This window comes from Euprymna scolopes, chromosome 40 (assembly GCF_053919585.1).
Source record: "Euprymna scolopes isolate OS-2025 chromosome 40, ASM5391958v1, whole genome shotgun sequence".
In the NCBI taxonomy this organism is placed as follows: domain Eukaryota; kingdom Metazoa; phylum Mollusca; class Cephalopoda; order Sepiida; family Sepiolidae; genus Euprymna; species Euprymna scolopes.
In genome coordinates, this window is record NC_136521.1 from 43,285,843 (window position 1) to 43,309,894 (window position 24,052).

Here is a 24,052-nt window from a genome sequence, read left to right on the forward strand (position 1 = left end):
TACAATACGCTAGATGAACAGAGGCCGCGCTGATCAATTTAGATCAGTCCAAAGCCTTCGATAGAGCGGTCCACCTGTACTTGGGGGCTGTTTTGTCGGCGGTCGATTTTGGCCCGCAATTTCGCTCGTAGGTTCATCTTCTCTATGCTAACCCCGCGGTGATGGTAGAAGTGAATGGGAAGAGATCGAGATCCTTCAGCTTATCACGTCCTATTCGTCAGGGTTACCCGCTATCACCGATGCTCTATGTGCTTGCGCTTCGGCCTTTATTGCGCAGGCTAAGGGTGAATATAGTCCTACGCGGAATTACTTTGCCAGGCGCAGATTCCCTGGTGAAGTACTCCGCCTATGCCGACGATGTAACTGAGCTTGTGACGAGCACTGCTGAGATTAGTGTAGTAATCAGATTGTATGAAACGGTCAAAATTAACTGCGGCAAGTCTTCGGGTTTGCGCATCGGTGCCTGGAGGGGTGTCTCCCTTCAGGAACCCTTTGGTTGGAATGACGGGCTTTGCAAGATACTCGGCGTTTGGTTCGGTACTGACCTTCAGCTGGAGAAAAATTGGTCGAAGGTCTTTGCAGCTGCTTTGTGGATCAGTAGAAGCCTTTCATTAAAGGGGAGAGCGGGGTTATGCAACTTTCATATATATCCAATCTTTATTTATCGTCTATCAGTTCTTCCTATCCCGTCAGATACTCTGGTATATTTGCAGAGGGCTCTTTTCAATTTCTTATGGCTTGGAAAGGTCCCTATGGTCTGTCACGATATCTGTTATCTTTATCCTTCTGAAAGCGGTCTGGGAATGCCAAATGTGGAGATTCGTCTCCACATGCTTCGGTTCTACTACCTAAATCGGATGTGTACACAACGTGAGGGGAAATGGGGGCATAAGAAAGCCTCCCCGGCATTGAGGAGTGTACACTCGTCCGAGGGGGGGGGGGCACACAGGTTGTCCCGAGGTGAGTACTCCTTTTACCGCGAGTATCGTCGCGCTTTGAAGTTCCTCTTAAGAATGAAGGAAACTTTCTCTAACGCTCTGATCTTGTCTTGAAGGGCATTATATTGGGCTTTAGTGAGGGAATCCGTTAGGGATGTTATTGTGAGGGGCTCTCTTTGACGAAGGGGCAGCTTCGCTCAATCTGGCCTTGGGCGCTTGGGTCGGGGTGTCTCACTAACGATGAGGCCTCCCTGGCCTGGCTGGTAATTCAGGATGCTCTCTGGGTCAGTAAGAGACTTCACTCAGCTGGCTTGGCAATTTCGCCTATTTGTAAATGGTGCGGCGATGAGGCCGAGACTTTATGTCACGCCTTCGTTTATTGTCGCATCGTGGTGCCGCTGATTGAGTTTGTTACAGGTCTCATGGTCCGCGTTACTCAACATATCGTCTCTTACTCTGGTTCCTATCAATGTCTGTAGCAATTGGGCCGATAACTGATGGGCTTAGAAAAGAAATGTTTTTTACCTTGCTATCTGTGATGAGAGGTGTGATTTGGAACACACGTATGAGAGTGTTTCTACGGATCTGAGGACTTCGCTCCTCTCGACCTTATACGAATTTTCTGTTATCATTTGAAGGTTCGTATTAAGGCCGAGAGGGTTAGACTCTCCTCGTCTGACTTTGCTGAAAGGCGGGTGTCTGTTGCGCGTGTCTGTCACGTGAATAGAGCAATTTTGAGTAGAAAAAATGAACGTCAGATCTGACACATTTTTTAGTCCAGAGTAGGTCACGGTTTAAGGACCAGTTTTGTAGGCGTTTGTGTTTATAACCTAGCTAGTGTGTGATAGTGATCATTAGGCCCCGTTTTTAGTTTGTCCCGTTTTTTTTTGTTTTTTTTTTTCGTTTGTTTTTAGCCCTATCCCCCTCCCCAATTAGGTGACAGATCGCTCGATTTGCCAGAGATGCGGGTTCCCTTTCGAAGTTTTCTTAATAGGTGTTGTTAATAAAGCGTTCGGGCCCGCATCGCCCTTTCGACTGGCGAATCAGTGTATCTGCCCAGTTTAGTAAATGGGGGTGGGGTCTTTTGTTACTAACATTGTAAATATTTCATTTTTGATATTGTATATAATTTTTTTATTGGCCAAATCCTCCCTCTTTCTTATGGGTATGATGTTCTTATGGTGATTGATGAAGGATTTATACGCCGATAGATGTATAGTGTAACGGGTTAGTATATAATAATACACCAAACCGCTGCAAAAATATACAATGAAACAAACAGAAAATGAAGGAATGAAAACGCTTGTTGAATAAATTTGAACACGTTTATTTTTCGTAGAAAAATAAAAAGCTAATGTTCATCTCAAAAGATGAAAAATCCAAACGTGAGGAGGAAATGAAAAGGCACACATAAAGCGACTGCTGCTTTAACGGGGGAGAAAGAAAGGGCGAACGTATGCAGGTCGCTAACCGTCCGCGCACATGTTTTGACGAGGAGTGGCCACTGGTAGTCGGGAGGCGAAATCTGGTGCGACTGGTCAGCTCAAAAACCACCCGATGAAAGAGGAAGAAAAAGGGGCTGCGCATGGGACCTTGGTTTTCTGCGCATGCGTTTGGAGAAAAAAAGGAAGTGACCTCACGCTCGTATGTGTGTACGTATGTGTGGTTAATGCGTATGTGTGCTTGCGTGCGTGCCTGGGGTGTATATACGTAGTTGTGTATATACGTGCATGCGTGTGGAAAACAAGTTTGGACAATACTCTCCCTCCTGGGGAAAGAAAAAAAAATGTATATGTGTATAGAAATGTATTTTTTTTTTTATATATTTATTTTTTTTATGTGTGTTTTTAATAAGTAATATATTGTTTGAAATGTTTGGGCCAATGAACTTTTCGCCCAGTTTTTGTTGTTGTTTCTAGTGTATTGTTTCTCGTAGTCTCTTCGTCCGTTTGTGAGTGTGTACTTTCTTGTATTGGACTAGGGGACAAGTGCAATTGTTCGTCTATAAATGCCGGTTTGATTCTGTCAATTGCTATAGTGTCTCTTTTGTCTCTTTTTAAAATAGTGAAATATTTTTCATTTCTGTCGAGAACTAGATAGGGTCCGGAATAATTTGGACAGAGTGTTTTTTTGACCGCGTCGTTCCTGATAAACACGTATTTACAGGTGTGAACATCCCTTGGAACGAAAATGTTCGTGTCTGTCTTTTTGGTTGGAGTGAATTTTAATTGTGACATTTTACGTTTTAATTCGGTCACGAAGGTTGTCGTTGGGGCAATATTCGCATTGTTTTCGCAGAATTGTCCGGGTAAAATAAAAGCTGATCCGAAAACTAATTCTGCGGGCGTGCTCTGCAAATCTTCCTTCACAGTGTTGCGAATTGCTAAAAGTATGAGCGGCAAATTGTCTGCCCAGTCCGCGCTGTTTTCATTCATCGCTAAAGACGCTTTCAATTGTCTGTGGAAGCGCTCGACCATGCCATTTGCGTACGGATGGTACGCAGTAGTCTTTATGTGTCTGGTTCCCAACAAATTATTAAATTCCGCGAAAAGAGTTGATTGGAACTGTGCGCCCCTGTCTGTTGTGACTACGGAGGGTACTCCGAAAATAGCTATCCAATCCTGTAGGAATACTCTGGCTATCGTTGAGGCTGATGTGTCTCTGACTGCTATTGCTGTCGGCCATCTACTAAATCTATCGACTATAGTAAGGATATGGGTGTGCCCTTTTGAAGTGGGCAAGGGTCCAACTAAGTCAATATGCACATGGGTGAACCTGGCATCAGGTACACTGAAAGTTCCGGCAGGGGATTTGGTGTGCCTGTGTATTTTGTTTTTTGGGCATGGAACGCAAGTTTTGGTCCAACTACGGATGTCCGTATTCATATTTGGCCAAACAAAACGTTCCGCTATTAATTTCACAGTGACGCGTTTTCCTGGGTGGGACAAATTGTGAAAGTGATTAAAAACTTGTCGTCTGAGGCTCGGTGAAATATACGGGCGAGGTTGTTTTTGCGATACATCGCAGTAGAAGTTTGTTGTTCCGAATGGTGTCGGCATTTCTTCCAGCTTCAGTGAAGTCTTTTCCATTATAGCTGGAAGCGTGGTATCGGCTGATTGCTCTTGTGCTATTAATTCCATACTTAGTGGAGCGGAATTTAAAGAAGCAATCGTTGCGCGAGATAAAGCGTCAGCTACAATGTTCTCGTGTCCTTTTATGTACCGTATATCGGTAGAATATTGGGCAATAAAATCGAGATGTCGAATTTCTCGAAGGCCGTATTTGTCGACCTGTATGTGTAGAGCAAATGTTAAGGGTTTGTGATCCGTATAGATGGAAAAATTTCTACCCTCGAGCAGATGTTTAAAATGTTTTATTGCAAGGTAAATCGCGAGTAGCTCTCTCGAAAAAGTGCTGTATTTACTCTGCGCCTTGTTTAGCTTTGCCGAGAAGAATGAAATAGGGGTCATTTTGTTGTCGGAAATCTGGTGAATGACTGCACCTACTGCTATTTCAGATGCATCCGTTGTTAGTGTGAGTTTCGTTGTATCGCTCTCTTGGACGTAAGTTAGTTTGGTGAAGTTTTCCAAAGCAGTTTTCGATTTTTCAAAGGCCTGGAGTGCAGGTCCCTCCAAAACTAACTGTTGGTTTTTTGTCCGATTTTTTAACATGTCCGTTAAAGGCGCGAGTAACGTAGAGCAGTTAGGCAAAAAACGTCGGTAATAATTGATTATGCCTACAAAACGGCGTACCTGTCTGACAGATGTCGGTACAGGAAAATCAGAAATAGCGCTTACTTTTTCGGGTAGAGGTGAAATTCCATCCTTGTCAATCAAGTGTCCGAGAAATTTAACTTCTTGTTGGCCGAAAACACATTTATCGGTGTTTATTTTCAGGCCGAAATGTGATAGTCTTTTAAAGGTTTGCTCAAGGTGTTGTCTGTGTTCGTCGAGGTTTCTGCTGGCAATCAAAACATCGTCCACATAAGCGAATATGAAAGGCAGACCTCTGAAAACTTCGTCAATCAAACGTTGAAAAGTTTGGCAGGCGTTTCTAAGCCCGAAAGGCATCCTAAGGAACTCGTAAAGGCCGAATGGTGTTGTTAGTGCAGTTTTATGTATATCTTCTTCTGCGACTGGAATTTGAAAATAGGCTTTTACGAGGTCCAGCTTTGAAAAAATTGTGGCGCCTTGAAGTCCGTTGGCGAAGTCATGGATGTGGGGGATAGGGTATCTATCTGGAATTGTTTTTGCGTTTAAACGCCTGAAATCTCCGCACGGGCGCCATGTGGTGTTGTCAGCTTTCTGTACCATGTGGAGTGGTGACGACCAAGCACTTTTCGAGGGCCGTATTATTCCCATCTGGAGTAGGTCTTGAACCTCGGATTTTGCCAATTTGTATCTATCCGGTTTCAAGCGTCTGGGGGTTGAATAGACGGACGGTCCTGTGGTTTTGATGTAGTGCTTAGCGCTTGATAGGGTCCGTATTTTTAAACGGCTGGGAAAGTTGAGGATATTTTTGGAGTAGCTGGCGGACGTGTGCATCTTCGGGTAAGGCAGCGCTGATTCCGGTGGTTAAAAATTTTGAAGTGGTTCCTCTCACCGAAATCTTCGTTTCGTTGTCTGTTAACGAATGGTTTGTCATGTCGACAGACAGGTTAAAATGGGCTAAAAAGTCTGCCCCCAATATTGGAGTGGTCACGCTGGCTATGGTGAAATTCCAAACAAAATTCCTTCGCATTCCCAGGTTTAAGTTTAACATTTTCTCTCCAAAAGTGGGTATTTTAGTCCCGTTAGCAGCTTGCAGAGTGAGAAAATGTGTCCCCGTTGGATGGCCATGCGGTGTCGGTATGACGCTGATTCCAGCTCCGGTGTCTATTAAGAAGTTATATCCGTGAATTTTGTCACGGATATAAAACAGACGACCTTTTTTGTGTATTCCAGCTACAGTTGTCGTCGTTACCGGCTGGAAAATTCGTTTCCCTGTGCTGTTTTTTTGAACGCACAGGGTGTAGTGCATCGTCGAGCGTCCGCGCCGAATTTTCTGTGATAGAAGCATATGTTTTGTCTATCACGTGAACCGTGTCGCCTGCTGCTGGAGCTTCTTCGCCTGGTCCTTTGTCGCGTGTTGTTGTAGTTACTGGGGTAACGTCGACATACTTGGAGAACGTCGGCTAATTGTTGTGACAGCTTTTCCACTGTGGACTTTAATTCCGCTAGCTCCTCGTCTCGGGTTTGCACTGGTTGCTGTTGTTGTGCGTACACTTGTCGGCTTCGGGAACTTTCGAGTATCCGGTCAGCTATGTCGGCGAGTTTTTCTAACGTCGTCTCTTCAGACATTGGCGCGAGGATTTGTTTTGCTGTCGCGGGTAGCTTATTCATCCACAAGCTACGCATAATGTTGTCAGACATTTTATTTTCTCCTAACAAGGATTTCATGTGTCGTAGTAACTGCGACGGTGTGCGGTCTCTCAATTCAACTTGTGTGAACAGGTTTCGCAGCATGGCTTCATTAGAAACGCCGGTTCGCTGTAGAATGGCTTGCTTGAGTGTGTCGTATGGGTTTTCTTCAGGCACATTGTCAAGTACATCTATAACCTCTTCCACTATCTCCAAAGGCAGTTTCTCGACGAGATAGCAATAACGCGCTCGTTGTGAGGTAATTCGTTTGGCGTCAAATAAAGCTTGTATTTGGACGAACCATATTTTTGTGTTCGCCGGGTTGAAGGGTGGAATGTTCAATGTCATTGTTTCATGCTGGGTTTCCGTGGGTTGTAGTGACATTATTATTATTATTTTACTCGTCTTTTGTTCGCGGTTTGACGTTATTCTTCCACGTGGTTGTCCGGTTATTTTCCGTGTGTTTTGTAAATATTTGTGTTAGAGTTCAACACGTGGTTCCTTCAAAAACGTTCATTTAATTTTAAAGTTCGGGGGTCACCAAATTTGTAACGGGTTAGTATATAATAATACACCAAACCGCTGCAAAAATATACAATGAAACAAACAGAAAATGAAGGAATGAAAACGCTTGTTGAATAAATTTGAACACGTTTATTTTTCGTAGAAAAATAAAAAGCTAATGTTCATTTCAAAAGATGAAAAATCCAAACGTGAGGAGGAAATGAAAAGGCACACATAAAGCGACTGCTGCTTTATGAAAACGGGGGAGAAAGAAAGGGCGAACGTATGCAGGTCGCTAACCGTCCGCGCACATGTTTTGACGAGGAGTGGCCACTGGTAGTCGGGAGGCGAAATCTGGTGCGACTGGTCAGCTCAAAAACCACCCGATGAAAGAGGAAGAAAAAGGGGCTGCGCGTGGGACCTTGGTTTTCTGCGCATGCGTTTGGAGAAAAAAAGGAAGTGACCTCACGCTCGTATGTGTGTACGTATGTGTGGTTAATGCGTATGTGTGCTTGCGTGCGTGCCTGGGGTGTATATACGTAGTTGTGTATATACGTGCATGCGTGTGGAAAACAAGTTTGGACAATACTCTCCCTCCTGGGGAAAGAAAAAAAAATGTATATGTGTATAGAAATGTGATATTGTGGTGAAAGTAGATTGAAAGTAGGAATTAGTTAGGTTACATTAGTTAGCATTGGTCCGCAAAGACCGTCCCCTCCCCTCCCCCATATTCGGCCTTGTACCAAATTTTTCTTTTTAAATTGTAAATACTTTTTAAATTACGTGTCAAAAATATTGTAACACCCTCCCCCCCCACCTATTTTTATATAATGGGAAATCCTCTTGGTTCATTTTTAATTCTATTAAAAAAATATTTTTTATATTCAATTATACGTAATAAAAATAGAAGTAATTTGGATCTTAAAATTTGAGCATGTAAAAAGAAGCCATTTTTAATTTTGTTTAAATATAAAATAAATGTGTGTGTGCGTGTGTGCGTGTGTGCGTGTGGGGGGGGAAGAGAAATAAAAGAAATGGACTTTTATTTTTACCTTTAAAAAGTGAAAAAGAAAACCATTTCTTAATTCTGATTATGCAGTCTCTTCTAAATAAAGACAAAAAAAAGTAAAAACGCATACATGCATATATATATATATATATATATATATATATATATATATATATATATATATAAAGAAATATACATGTAATATATATCCGTAAAAAATCTATTCTAGAGAATCTATTATTATGTGTGTGAGTGTGCGTGTGTGCGTGCGCGCTCGCGCGCGCGCGCGTGTGTGTGTGTGTTAATTAAAACAAAGCAAAAACAATAGGAAATTTTCGGTAAATTAGAAGGAAAATATTGTGCATAAAATAAAGTATAAAAAGTCAATTGTAATTCATGCGCGCCTTAAAATAGGCATATAAAAAGTGTTTGTAAAAAAATATACAAAGAAAATGTTTGGAAAAATGATTTAAAAATTTTTTTCAGTAAAAGTATTAGTTACGCATTAGTATGTTAAAGTGTTAATACAAACAAAATGAATGCAGTTTAACGTCTTGGCCAGGATAAATTTTCAATATATATATATATATATATATATATATATATATATATATATATATATATATATATGATGATGATTGTAACGTCTTGTCAGACGAATGCCACTCCCTCAGACATTTAAAATCCATGAGCCTAAATGCCTGAGGAAGTATCTATACAAAGATGATGTTACAGAGTCTTAGCTTTGTACGACAGCTAAGTCTCTCTCTCGGTTCAAAATGTTGAGATCCAGCAACAAGCAAGAGCAAGATAGCCAGCAACAAATTAAACTGCAGAACAGCTTAATGCGGGTACTGGTCTCTCGCTTTATGGTTTTTTTAAATCAGAGATTTGCTTCTCCTAGAAAGGTTGCCTTCACCACTATATATATATATATATATATATATATATATATATATATATATATATATATATATATATATATATATGTTTGTGAAAAAGTTATTTAAAGTTAAATCCTAACAAGTTTTTAGGCAAAATGCTTTAACTTTATTTTGTCGTGTGTTTTGTTCTGATGATATGTAATTCAAAATAATGGATTCCTTTTTCATTTCATCTCTGATGAAGTGGAATTTAATATCTATATGCTTGCATCTTTGAAATTAGATGTTTCGATGAACTACAAACCCGTGTACCCTCTTCACGTAAATACATCCGACAAATTTGACAAGCAGCAAAGTCCCACCCCTACACAGTAGAGATCCCCAGATGCCGGAAAGCCTTCTACACTAATAGTTTCTTTCCCAGAAATGTTAGATTTTGAAATTCTCTTCTGGGTTCCTATTTCCCCGACTGTACTGATATGCAGAAGTTCAAATGTAATATAAACAGTCATCTCGCTGCTAAACTCTTTAAATAGTGTCCCTGCAATTATATCCTTGTTAGTAATGCCTTATTTGGGTGAAAATGGAATCGAAAAAAACTCTCAACTTCGATGTATTTTCTCATGCCAAACCCTCGACTCGAGGGCCTCTACAATTCGCCTTCCTTAACGTAGCCACTCCTCATATGCAAATTAATGCCTTTATATCTTTAAACTATATGTCCTCGTTATCTTTCCAGATTATTTCACGTCCCATAGGCTTGTGCCCAGATCGATACTTACATTCTTAGCGCTAAACTTAACTGCCAAACTTAAGCAGATCTCACTATACGGCCATACACAGCTAGTCCTCCGTGGACGGTTAGGCATAATTAACCCTCGATACACGACCAGACATAACTAGTCCTTCATATTCTTGTTGACTTTCAAACACAAAGAACATAAAGAAATCTGACTTTTGAATCGTAATTAACAAATCTCCATAACATAACGACATCAACTCTTAAAAATGTTTGACTCTCGAATCATAATTAGCCATTTGATTTTCTCACCACAATAACTTGTAATCTTAACAGGAATTTTCAGCACTCCTTTTCACTGACGCCGTAATTCGAACCAAGTCTTAAGCAATTCATGTGCAGTTTTTCTATAGTCCAGAAAAAAGCAATTCTTCCCTCTTTGTCAGAAGCATCGCTCATGGAATGAGAGAACTAAAGTAGAAAATAAGAAAAACAAGAGTTACGTGGCTTCTGAAAGATCCATTTTCTGTTCTCCTAGTTGATCATTCTTTCCAAATATATTTGATCAGTTATCCTAACAAATTATAAGAGTTGAATATACTTAAATTATATTTAATTCTATCTTTATTATAGACTTTATTTCAGCGTATGTTGTGAATGCACCTCAAAACAGACATTTTTTTAATATATTTTTTATTTATTCATCGTGATGTGGTTGTGTATTGTGTACTTTTATTCATTTATTAACTGATTTGAATGTTTTTCCTCTTCCATATTTCCAGTGGATCGTTTGACATCTTTGACAAAAAATGGCGCTGCTGTCCTGTCGTGTTTGAATTGGCTTTCTTTCTTTAAACGAATTTTTTATTTACGTGTCGGTTGGCATTTATTTACCCTGTTTCATCAATATTATGTTTGCGTGTGTATTTTTTTGTTTGTTTGTTTTTTTTTTTTTGTTTGTTTTTTTTTGTAATATAGTTCCTGCCTGTCAGTTTGCACTTTTTTGTAGGTGACGTGGCTTTAAATGTCTCTTTATGCCCATGCGCGATTCTTACCCCGATGCCATGCGCATGCGTCTTGCGTAGAACGGGTCGTTTGTATTGTTTCGTGGAATGACGTATTAAATTTTCTCTTTTTTAAATATAATTTGGAATTCATAATTGTCCTCTTATTTTTTTTTTTTTTTTTTTTTGCAACACTAGCAGGAAGACCCGACGTTGCTCAGGATTGAATGAATATCAACGAATGTTCCAAATTTCCAATGCTTTTATTGTCATTGAAATAGATGAACTCATGCATTCCTCATTAAGATCGATTGATTGCCTGCTCTAGTCGGGGGCCCATTCTAGTGCACCGGGAAGAAACTTCACATACATCAGGGACTTAGTCCACAATACATTGTAGTCTACATTACACTGTGGAGAACCTACAGCAAATTTTATAAAATTATTTTATATTATGGCGTAAATTAAAGTTTAAAATGAAAAAGTCAAGTATCATGGTTAAGTTATGCTCTAAATAGAAACATTTATTTTGAACGCGGCCTTGTCTTATCAAAGAACCTACTGTAAATTTTATACGTCGGGCCTTTCGGCTTGTACAGTAATAAAGCTTCTCAAATCCACTTGTGATGTTAGGCTGTATAAAAGTGTCAACGTTGGTAAAAATTAGACTGTCCCTGCTTTATTCAGATTATTTCGATTATCGATTTGAGATACTTATCGGATATTTTCCAATACAAAATATATCTAATAACACTCTGAGATACGTAAAGTACATTTTGTTTCTCTCTCTCTCTCTCTCTCTTCCTCTCTCTCTCTTCATCTCTCTCTCTCTCTCTCTTTCACACACACACATACACACACAAAAAGTGTCTTATATATATATTGTCTAGCTGCATTGATGAGCAGTAAAACAGCGAAACAGTTCTGTACGTGGATGACTCTCTCTCTCTCTCTCTCTCTATATATATATATATATATATATATATATATATATATATATTAATGAAAATGAACATCGTTTCCGAAACGATCGTACACTCAACTTGGTTTTGATTGTTTTTTTCCTTTTGAAACTGATAGATAATTCACAATTATTAATTTTTTACAAAATATTATATATATATATATATATATATATATATATATATATATATATACACACATTTCTGTGGAAATATACTTTATTTCCTTATATACTAATACTTATCTAAGAAGCTCAATGTAATTACAGAATAATATAGTGAATGAATGACAAAGTCTACATTCCAAATTTCATGATGTTGACCATCTTACAATTTATTCCTTTAATTCAGTTGACATTTACAATTCTTGACAGTATCTGTTTCGTAGCACAAAATCAATCACTTAATTATTAAATCAATCAGTGAATCTATTTTGCCTTTAACTCATCAGAAGAAATAGGTACAATTAATACATCAAAAGGAAATAAAGTGCGTTTTGACATGATTAAAAATCTGAAAATTGGAAGAGAAGCTGTAAATACCTTATAATATGTTTACATTTTGAATTTCAAAACAAATAATACAAACTTATAGGAGTATATATATATATATATATATATATATATATATATATATATGTATGTATAAATTTGAGTATTGATATTCATCATGTTCATGTGTATTGATATTCATATTAAACCCCCTTTTTTCTATTCATTTAAAAAGAAAATACAGCTTTGTTATATATGGCTCGTGAAATGGCATTCATCTACAAAAGATCTAGTTAATTTGCATATTCTTTTAAACATCCATTTTAATTAATTCGTTATTAGAGTTTTTCTTTTTTTTTAATATAAAATTTTAAATTCTCTTAAAATTATAGAAAAAGTATTATATTATTCTGTTTTTTAATATGATAAAATTCAGGGTTTTAGCTTTCTAGAAAGAACAAAATTTGTCATGAAATAATGAATATTAATAGATTTTAATTAGTTAATAAAACAATAACCGTTTGTTTTTTTGTTTGTTTGTTTGTTTCTTTTGTATTTTTTAACGGTCTATAGGTCGTCACTACTGAACTGATATGCAGAAGTTTAAATGTAAGGTAGAATAGACATCTCGCCCATATCCTTAAATAGTCCCCTGCAGACATCTTTTTCAAATACCAATATGCCTTGTTTGAGATGAAGAAAAGTAAAAAAAAAAAAAAAAAAAATAGTAAGCTATCAGGCCGCCAGGCATTGCCCGGTCGTAAAATATGCATAAATATTATATTTTAAGTTATAAAGAAACTGAAATATGTGCTTGCAAGTATTGTGTTTATTCTAAACAATTCATTTCTTGTAAGTAAAAAAAATAAAAAAAATAAAAAAAAAACTGGGACTAAGATCGAAGCCAAAACTTAAAGACCGTGAAGCCAGTACGATAACCATTAGACCAGCTTGGCACGACTTAACAAAGTGTTTCTGTTACACCGGCCTTCCTTGAACAGAGGAATTTATACCGATTAGCACTATAAAAAAGCGCTAGTAATTCCAACACCGGTGACAGAGATGCGACTGCACTTTAACTGCTAGCCGAGTGCCCAGCAGATATACACGCTTTCCTATCTTTGTACATTATTGTTAATACACTTGTTCCTTAACCGAACCTCAATTTGATTGTTCTTATTTTCACTGTTGTTCCACGACACAACAGTTTCCAAAAATACTCAATTTTAACATAATGAATATGTCATGTGAACGATTCACGCATGCACATTCGTGAAACAGTTAGCAAATAGTAAAAATCCGATGACGCCCACGTAACTATTTTTCAATTTTGACCCCTTAGCAGTCCATTGTTCCGATTAAAAATGTCTGAATATCCTATATACCAAATTTCAAGACTGTAGACCAAAAATCGTTTGAGTATATAGGTTCAGAAGTATTATTACACACACAAACATTCTCACTTTTATCAATATATCAGAGACTAGCTGACTTCCCGGTGTTGCCCGGTCGTAAAATAAGCTTAATTCGTATATGTTAATTCATACAGAAACTTAGACATGTGCACACAGGTATTACGTTTTTTTAACAGTTCACTTCTTGTAAGTATTTAAAACAAAACTCGGATTGAGATTGAAATCAAAACCTAAAGACAGTGAGTCACGTAGGATAACCATTAGACCAGCGTGACACGATCTGGGAAAGTCTTTTCAAACCTACTTATTCTTAACATAAGGAATCTGTCACGTAAACGATTCACGCATGCACATTCGTGAAACATTTAGCAAACAGCGAAGAATTCGATGACTCCCATATACCAATTTTTTCAATTTTTACCCATTAGCAGCACTTTTTTTCCGGGCGAAAACCAATTAAAAGGTTTTCCACATGTCTGAATATCCTATATACCAAATTTCGAGTTTGTAGATTAAAAATTCGTTGAGTATATAGGTTGCGAAGTGTCCTCACACACACATTCTCACTTTTATAGATATATAGATAGATATTGATTTTTCTATGAAATAAACTCAACAAGAATATTACCAGGCGCCTTTCTTTATCGAACCTCTTATTTTCATTTTAAAACAGAATATTCAATACAAGAAAAGATTTTATCAATTTGACTTTCTTAATTTTTTTAAAAATGTCTCTCTTAATTTAAAAAAAATTCTCTCATTTGTCTCCATTTGTTCTGATAGATTGCTGAATGGAAACCAGATGGCGCCACGGTCAGAGACAGACTCCAGTTTATAAAAAAAAACAAGAGTGACTCGTTTAAAGCCGAGGGCATATTTGAAGGAAAACTAAAAATAATGGTGGTTGAGGTACGTTCTTTCTTTCATTTTTATTTTATTTATTTTTCTTTCTTTCTTTTCCAGTATTAATAGAAATAATGGCCGTGCTATCATCAGAATTTCCCAGGCAGTTTACGTAAAATTTAGAAAAATACCGTTACGTTAACCCACTGAAATCGCAGCAGGCAAATTCATTAAAGAAATAATTTATTTACCATTAATGAGTTATTATATACTAGCAGATCGCCCGGCATTGCCCGGTCGTAAAATATGGATGAATATTATATGTTAATTAATGCAGAAATTGAGACATGTGCATGCGAGTATTATGTTTTTTTTTTCCTAAATAGTTGACTTCTTGTAAGTAAAAACAAATACTCGATCGAAACCAAAACTTAAAGACAGTGAATAAAGTACGATAACCATTAGACCAGCGTGACACGTCCTTTAAAATGTGTTTACAAACCTACTTATTCTTACCGTAAGGAATCGGTCACGTGAACGATTTACACATGCGCATTCGTGAAACAGTTGACAAACAGATAAAAATCCGATGACCTCCTCTCACATTCCAATTTTTAAACACACATACATTCTCACTTATACACACACACACACACACACACACACACACATACACACATATATATATATATATATATATATATATATATATATATATATATATATAAGAACAGAGATATAAAGTAGAAATTTCCAAAAAGTTTTTATTATTCGGAAGAATACTCTAAAGCTGATAGCTAGGTGCTCCTTAATCCACGGAGTTTCAAAGAATACAAATTCTCATCAGAGGAAAAACTGATTTTGGAATTTGCTTTCTTCTTGATTAGTAAATTTTCCCTCAAACCTTTTATTGTCTACACACACACACACACACACACACACACACACACACACACACACATACATATATATATATATATATATATATATATATATATATATATATATATATATATGGTCATGTTCGAATTTTCTTTTTCCTTGATTACTAAATTCACCCTCAAAGCGTTTCTGCCTATATATATATATATATATATATATATATATATATATATATATATATATATATATATATATATATATATGAATAAAATAAAGCAAAATATAAACGATGCTTTAGACGTTATGTGAATAAAAAGGAAAAACCTAAAAGAGTAAAAACAAAATTAAATCAACGTTTCGTCCCCATTTCAAGGGACATCATCAGGATTTCTAGGCGAGGATGTACAGGAAGACGGTCATATCACATGCGAAAGAGGAGAAGTTTAGTTCTCTTTCTGTTCTGGAGAGAAAAAAAAATGATGTGATATGACCGTCTTCCTGTACATCCTCGCCTAGAAATCCTGATGATGTCCCTTGAAATGGGGACGAAACGTTGATTTAATTTTGTTTTTACTCTTTTAGGTTTTTCCTTTTTATTCACATATATATATATATATATATATATATATATATATATATATATATATATATATATATATATAGTGATTTAAAGGTTCTGAGGGTTTGCTTGTTTGTTTGTTTTTTGTTTTTTGTTTTTTGTTTTTTTTTTTTTTGTTACTTTTCGTATTTAATATTTTATTTTTATATTTCAAGCGCTCCTCTTCTCTTGGTCACAAAAAAGTATTCAAATGAAAATGAAAAACGTTGAAAAAAAACTGGAAATTTGTTGTATGGACAGCGTTTATTCCTAGCAATAACGTTCGAAAGTATTCACGTTAATTATTTTAGCCGTTTGTGGAAGAAGAATGCATTTTTTATTTCTTTTTTTTATGTGTGCAACGTATTAACGTTTAATTCAAACGGCAAAAAAAGAGACGCAATTGATTTCAATATATATAATAAAATTGACACATAATTGTTGAACGGTAAAAATAATGTTAATAATAGTTATCATAACGATAGTATAGTAAAGTATTGATAAATAATGATAATAATGAACCTCCCCACGATTGTTAGAGACAATGTCGGCTTTTAATGTGGAGTAAATTCCGTTCCTCCTCTTACAAAAATTGCACACAGAATAAGGACAAAAATAAATATAAAAATTTAAATTTAATTTAAATTTAAATTAATATTAATTACGTTAAGATTTTATTCCTTAGAAGCGCTGGTTGAATTTGAATTAAATAAGATACCAGAGACCTAAAAAAAAAAAAAAAAAAGATAACCTAGAAACATCAAATGCCTAATTCTCTGCTCCAACAACAACATGGCAAAAAAAAGGCATACTGAAGATGAAGGTTTCCTTCGAAATATATTTATGAACTTTAACATAAATTTCAAACAAAATAAATATCTGTTTATTTTGTAACAATGCGTTGTTATGGCTTCAAACGTATATAATACGTATCTTATTTAATTTGATATTAATTAGTATAAAAATTAAAATAAAAATCGTCTCGATCCTTCTGAAATTCTCAATCATAGACTGAGGACAAAAAAGGTTAAGTGCATTATCAGAGCAGGTACGTGGTCTTGGCCCGAAAGTCACTCTGTGCGTATTATTATTATTATTATTATTATTATTATTATTATTATTATTATTATTATTATTATTATTAATAATAATAATAATAATAATAATAATAACGTCTGTGTGGGGTGTGTGTGTCTGGTCACGAATAGGCTCCTATATGGTTGACTATTATAGAAAACTGATTACATATAATGATAGAAGATGTATCGAGACACAGGAATGGGTATGTTTGATCTGGCATAATGATGATTTATTAAGATTGTGGGGTCTGCGTACGCACCTGGTCCACAAAGTATGGAAATAAAAAATGTAAAAATTAAAAAAAAAAAAAACTTTTATAGTGCTTTTTATATAGATGTATATAAGAATACTTTGATAAGTATGCTTTAACTTAAATAGGTATGGTATAAAAAAAATTGTACGGGGCTGTGTTCGCGCCTGGCCTCCATAGAATGAAAATAGGCACAAACTTTAATAAAGACTTTTCATATCTATCTGCGTAAGTATACTTTGATAATTATGTTTCAGTTTGAGGAAATATGGTATAATAAAATTATGGGGTGTTCGTTCGCGCCTGACCTCCATAGAATGGAAATATGTCAGAAAGTTTAACAAGGTTTTTTTTAATATAGATCCACAGAATATTGTGATAAGTGTTTCAGTGTGAACAAGTATTTTATAATAAATTATGGGGTTTATCTATTTTATTTTTACTTTCATTATATTTTGCTTTCGTTTTGATTCCCCCAAATTCGAAGCTATCCCTTTACAACCCTTCCTTTTCATAACCTATCATGCTTTCATAAATCAGAGTCCATTTTCTGTAGGCTGTTTTTGAACCCAGTCAACGACGGGTACTTTTGCTAGTATTATATATATATGTGTGTGTGTGTGTGTGTAGTCTTGGAAGCTTTTTACCTTTTAAAACTATATAAAGAAACTTATTTAATTTTCATGTTTTATCATTCGTTAGAATTTAGTCAGTAAATCAATGCATCAATTGCTCTCTCGAATTCACTATAGTACTAATGTTAATTTAAAGGATCATCAGTTGTTTACCATGAAAAACTGTTTCGGGGATTTAAAAACAAAACAGTATATTTAATCATGACTCCCCAGCAGTGTTGATCAAACACCACCTACCTTAATCTCAAACAAAAAATGTTACAGATATTAGATCTAGTTTCCTACTCTTATTTAATTAATATATATATCGTGGTTGAATGAATATATATATGTGTGTGTGTGTGTGTGTGTGTGTGTGTGTGTGTGTGTGTGTGTGTGTGTGTGTGTGTGTGTGTGTGTGTTCATTCATTCATTCAACAACTATTACTAATCTTTTTATACCACTAATATCCCATGCTTCGTTGGTCACGGGTAAATAAAGTAAACTTTTGCTCTGTAGTCTAGCCCTCTTCCCCCACCCCGGCAACCACGAACTTAACCCTTAAAAGAAAGTGCATTAAGATACTTATAATTCATGGGTTTATATAAAATCTATATTTCTTTTTCTTTTTTTCTTTTTTTTCATTCTTTCCGTTGGTTCTATTACTTTCATTCACTTTTTTTTTTTTAATTATAATCAGGAGAAACCGTTTGTGTTCCGAGACATGGAACGAAATTGGCAAGGGTTCACCATTGATTTCTTGGACAAACTCAGCAAACGATTGTCTTTTGATTACGAAATAATCCAGCACCCGAAGAACCAATATGGCGTTGAACTAAAAAATGGGAGCTGGTCAGGAATGGTTGAAGAAGTGCGAAAAGGAGTAAGTATAAGTTTGTTACCTCATCTCGCTGTCAGTTCTCATATATATATAAAAGGCTATATGTCTGTCTGTTTGTCTGTCTGTCTCCATATTTTCAAACTCTATATCTACCGAAACTAAAAGTCGTAGAGCGGTGCTAGGGGCCTCAAATGATTGGGTTTTTACGGATTGTTGTTTTATGGGTCTTTAGCCGGTTAAAAATTAATTAATGTTTAATGTTTAATTAATGTTTTTAATTAATTAATTAATGTGAAAGTAGTTATCAAGGAGTCCAAAAATGGTCAAAATTAAAAAAATCTTTATACATTCTGTACATTCATCTCATTTTATTTTTAATTTTTTATCGGTTCATATGCGTGTCACGTCGTTAAAGTGGTAACGTCACCAGCTTTGAATACTACAGTTTAAGTTCTAACTGACGGCAACCAAATATTTTTTTTTACTTTGGAGTAATCAAAATATACGAAACCTGGAGAAATTTAAACATCATATTTAAGCAAGCATATTTTACGCCCAGACAAAGCCGCCCCCTAGTGTATATATATATATATATATATATATATATATATATATATATATATATATATATATATATATATATATATATATATATATACGAGCAAACAGTTAATAAAACATGTTGTTTAAAAAACACTTTGAAAAAGAGTTAAAAACATATTTAATCTGAAAAGGAAACACTTGATAAATTTTTGGACGAAAACGGATTACAAAAATTTTCCTGTATATCAAATTTTTAGTCTGTAGACTGATAATTGACAAAGTTATTGCGTATGGAAATGTACACAGACAGACACACATACACACAGACAGACACACAGACACTTTCACTTTTATAGATTCATAGATTACGTGTAATTATATTCATGCAGATATTTTACATGATTTATACTTGCATAATATTTGCGTAAAAATATTATAGTAAACACAAACCTCTTTCTATATATATTTATGTGTATTGTGTCTATATATTTGTTTTTAAAAAAATGCCTACCAAACTCCTCCTACAGTTTTCGTCTACAGACATGAAAATTAATACATAGAGTATTCGAATCCATGCGAATTTTCATACCTGGGTTTTAGTCAAAGAAAATCGGTGTGAAAGTGTAAAAAAAAAAAATTATAATTAAATATGGCAGGTGAGGGTCGAACGACGGTATTACGAATATGCATGCGTAACGTAATAGCTATTAGTTTATGCTTTAATTTTAAGCTTTGCAATATGCATGTCTTTATAGCTCAGGAATTAACGTCAACAGAAAAGGTAAATCGTAAGTTAAACGTGTATGTTTTAATTCTCAGCGGTGGTGCAGGAGTAATTGTTTGTTTTTTTTTTTGTTTTTTTTTTACTTTTTAAATCATTACTATACATTGAGTTCAATATAGTTTATAATATAAATCTCACCTGTCTGTTTAAATTTATGTATGTATGCATGTCTGCCTAAATCTTTCAACAGAGGTGACGGATTTTCACGAGATCGGTATCGTTTTGAAGCTTGACCCCTCGGACGATAAATATAGAAAAATTGGCTAAAAGATTAATGCCTTCACCCTCAATTGTGCACTTTTCTACAAGTAGATATCGGTTTTTTCGCCGCTATTTTCGAAAGTAATCCCCTCTTTTTTGTACGGGTTCGAGCCTGCCTGCCTACGCCCATTTTTTTTTTTTTTTTTTTTTTTGCTCAACACATACCTCCAAACACCCGGTCACCCAGGTTAGTATAATAATAAATACGAAATTTACATTAATCAAAATATCATACTTAAGCATATTTTACGACCGGTACACTGTTTCACGAATAGTTTTTAATCCCGAAAACGGACTGTTATATACGTTAATTCCATCATGATTTCTATAAATACTATTTATTCAAAAAGAATCAACATTCAAGAGGCTATCTCATTTGCATATTACATTAAAGATATCTGTTTTAATAATTAGCTCGAAATTTTTAATGGAAATTATTAATAGAATTGTTTTAAGTATTCTATTTAAAAATATTATATAAAGTTAAATTATTTAATTTATTTTTAATCTAATTTACGTTTAATTTAATTTATTTTTAATTATTAGTATAACCAACATCAGCTGCGTTTCAAAACTTATTTTCATTTAACCTATGAGTTATTTCCCTTTAAGTTATGGGAATATTTTTCCCTGTTCGAATTTCATAGATGAAAATGATTATGTTTCATGCTCCCAACATCCAAAGTATGGTCGGTTTTAAAAAAAAAAATCTCAATAACTCTTAGATTATTTGGTGTATCTTAAATAGTATGCGACCAAACCCTTTGTCTGACAATATGTTTTTTTTTTCTTGCTACGCCAGGTATGTACAGCTACTATATATATATATATATATATATATATATATATATATATATATATATATATATATATATATATATTTCGAATCTCGCTAGATTCAGCCACTCTGATGAGTCGTAGACGACGAAACACTAAGTGGATAATTATATTTAAAAAATAATATATATGCCGCTCCCTATTTGGGAGTACCAAAATGGTCAAAGGGAAAATTATTCCCAACTCGCATTTAGGTAAAAATGTACTTTCGTCTAATTCATTTCAAAACAAGTATATTATTCGGAAGTTGGAAAAGATCGAAAATAGAATTAATAGACCAAAAATGTCTATTTTATTTATTGAAATATCCCATATATATATATATATATATATATATACACGGATTATTGGAGATCGCTTGTTTATGTATTCTCTTGCACGGTGAGTGACGTCATCATTTTTATTACCTCTATTCAGAGAAGAAAGCGAGAGGGTGAAGGAGCGTAAGGAAATAAGAAAGTGAACCATGAATTTACTTTCGGCAGCTTCGTAATTATATCTGTTGTTGTTGTTGTTGTTGTTGTTGTTGTTGTTGTTGTTGCTGTTGTTGCTGTTGCTGTTGTTGTTGTTGTTGTTGTTGTTGTTGTTGTTGTTCCTTTAGTCCTTACATTCCATGAGCGATGTATCTGAAAGACCAATAAAAAATATTGTTTCAAACTTTAGTTTGACAGATATATAAAAATGATATTGTAACTTAAGCAAAAATGTTTTTTTCAAACTTTAGTTTGACAGATATACAAAAAATTATATTTCTAATTTAAGTGTGACAGATATACAAAAATACTATTTTAAAATTTAGTGTGAGAGATAAACAAAAATTATGTTTTTAATTCAAGTGTGACAGATAAATAAAAATGCTATTTTAAGATTTAGAATTTCAGACCAACAAAAATTTTATTTTCAATTCAAGTATGACAGACCAATAAAAATATTATTTTAAACTTAAACGTGAGAAACCAACTAAAATATTATTTTCAACTTTACTGTGACGGACAAATAAAGCTGCTATTTCAAACTTGAGGGTGACAGATCTAGGAAAATGCTATTTTTATCTTAAGTATAGTAGACCAAAAAAAAAATTTCAAACTTAAGTATGATATGCATTGAAAATGTTCGTTGATCTGTCACGCTTAAGTTGAACATAAAATTTTCGTTGATCTGGTATACTTTCGTCCAAAATAAATTTCATTTGGTTTTTAACAAGTTTTAAATAGCATTTCCTTGATACGTCACCTTTAAGATTGAAATAGCATTCTGTTGGTCTATACCCCTAAAGTTGAAACTTTCATTTTTGTTTATCTGTCACTAAAGTTTGAAATTGCATTTTCACTTGCATCTTACATTTATGTTTAGAATTATATTTCTGTTGGTATGTGACGCCAAATTTTTCAATCGTATTTTGGTTGGTCCGTCACACTTAAAGTTTAAATTTTGTTTGTTAAGCTAAAGTTTGAAATAGAGTTTTCGTTGCTAAACGCGTTAATTAAATGGACTTACTAATATCTTTGTTTCGTTGTTCCATTCCATAATCCTATTTCCCAGTTCTTCAGATTCCATCGACTTCTATCCGACTTTTTTTTTACCTTTTCTTCTTTTTTTTTTTTTTTTTTTTTTTTTTCGTAGACGGTCCACCTAGGAATGGGCGCCATCTCCATAACTTCCCAGAGAAACCAAGTGGTAGACTTTAGTCTTGGAATACTAACCACCGGAATCAACATCCTCATCAACAAGCCGAAAGGCTCGCAGAATATCTTCCAGTTCCTTGTCTCATTCTCTCTACGCTTGTGGATGGCAATAGTCGGCATTGTGGTCGGGGTTAGTGCCCTCTTAATTATCCTTGACCTCCCGAACGAACCCCGACAATTCACACTGAAAGAGACGCTCTGGTTCAGTGTCGGTACCCTAATGATGCGAGGAACCGATTTCTCCCCGAAACGTACGTCCCACCGCATATTGACCGCTGGTTTTACTTTCTTTGTACTGGTCATAATTTCTACTTATACGGCCAACCTGGCAGCTTTCTTGACCATGCCGAATCTTAAAACACCGATCAGCACCTTGGAAGAACTCATCCATTCCGACATGCCCTGCGGCACCGTTAAAAACACTAATACCATGACGGTGTTGGAGAATCAGTACCCTATCCTCTTTAAGAAAATAGTAGAGTCGGACGGTCTGCTGACCAGCGAAGAGGGACTGGCCCGAACCAACAGTTCGACCTTCGCGTTCGTCTACGATTTCTTGATTAACAGTTTTGCTGAAATGACTCACTGTGGCACCATGAATTCAGGAACACCTATTCTACTCCAAGAGCACGGGATTGTCATGCGAAAGGGAGCACCGTTCAAAACCAAAATCGATATTGAATTGTTAAAGATGAAAGAAGAGAAAGTCATAGACGCTTTAACCAAAAGGTATGTAAATTATATATTCCAAGCCATACTTAAGCATATTTGTCCCTATGAATATATATATATATATATTAGGCACCGCCAAAAATGGCCGCAAAATCAAGTTGTTGTTGTTTTTTAAAACGAAATTACGTTTATTAAAATCCATTATTTCTGAGTAACTTTTTTTTTCCAGAAAGATAAAACCCTGAATTTTATCATATAGAAAACAGAATAATGTAAAACTTTTTCTACTATTTTTAATTCAATTTTAAATGTTAAATTTTCCCAAAAAGTTAACAATTGACATTTTTTGTCTTGCACAAAAAACGTACTTAAATATTTAAAAAAAAAAGGGTTTTTGAAATAATTAATTAATTTATTTATTGTCTAACTAAGATTTAGGATGATTTTCTAAGAGAATATGCAAAAATATTATAATATAAGTACCTGAATTTCAAATAATTCCACTTATTCATATAGGTAACCAGATATTCGCGTTGACGTAGAGTTCAGATCGACTCTGTTTACGTTTTCGTCTGATAAAAAGCAAACTATGGAAGACCAAACAGGCCAAAAAAAACTTATTTTTCAGTGACGAAAATTTCAATGTATTATTAAGCTGAGGCTGGCCAGTACCAGATGGGTGACCATTTGTATGTGTCTGGTTTTTAATGTGTATGTGTGTGGGGGCCAGACTCCCCAAAATGGGGGGGGGCAATTTAAAGCAGAATAAAAAAAAATTATTTCAGCGCGTTTGGTCCACCATAGTCAAAGGCGGCA

The 24,052-nt window shown here is 35.0% G+C and overlaps 1 protein-coding gene across 1 annotated transcript in view; it reads left to right on the forward strand.

Annotated features, from left to right (window-relative positions):
* Positions 1-24,052, forward strand: part of LOC145265655 (glutamate receptor ionotropic, kainate glr-3-like) — a 75,740-nt gene that overhangs the window by 43,114 nt on the left and 8,574 nt on the right. The window contains exons 9-11 of the mRNA XM_080121721.1: positions 14,129-14,254; positions 18,314-18,496; positions 22,503-23,293. Of these exons, the coding sequence (XP_079977847.1) occupies positions 14,129-14,254; positions 18,314-18,496; positions 22,503-23,293 (1,100 nt within the window). The remainder of the gene's footprint in view (positions 1-14,128; positions 14,255-18,313; positions 18,497-22,502; positions 23,294-24,052) is intronic.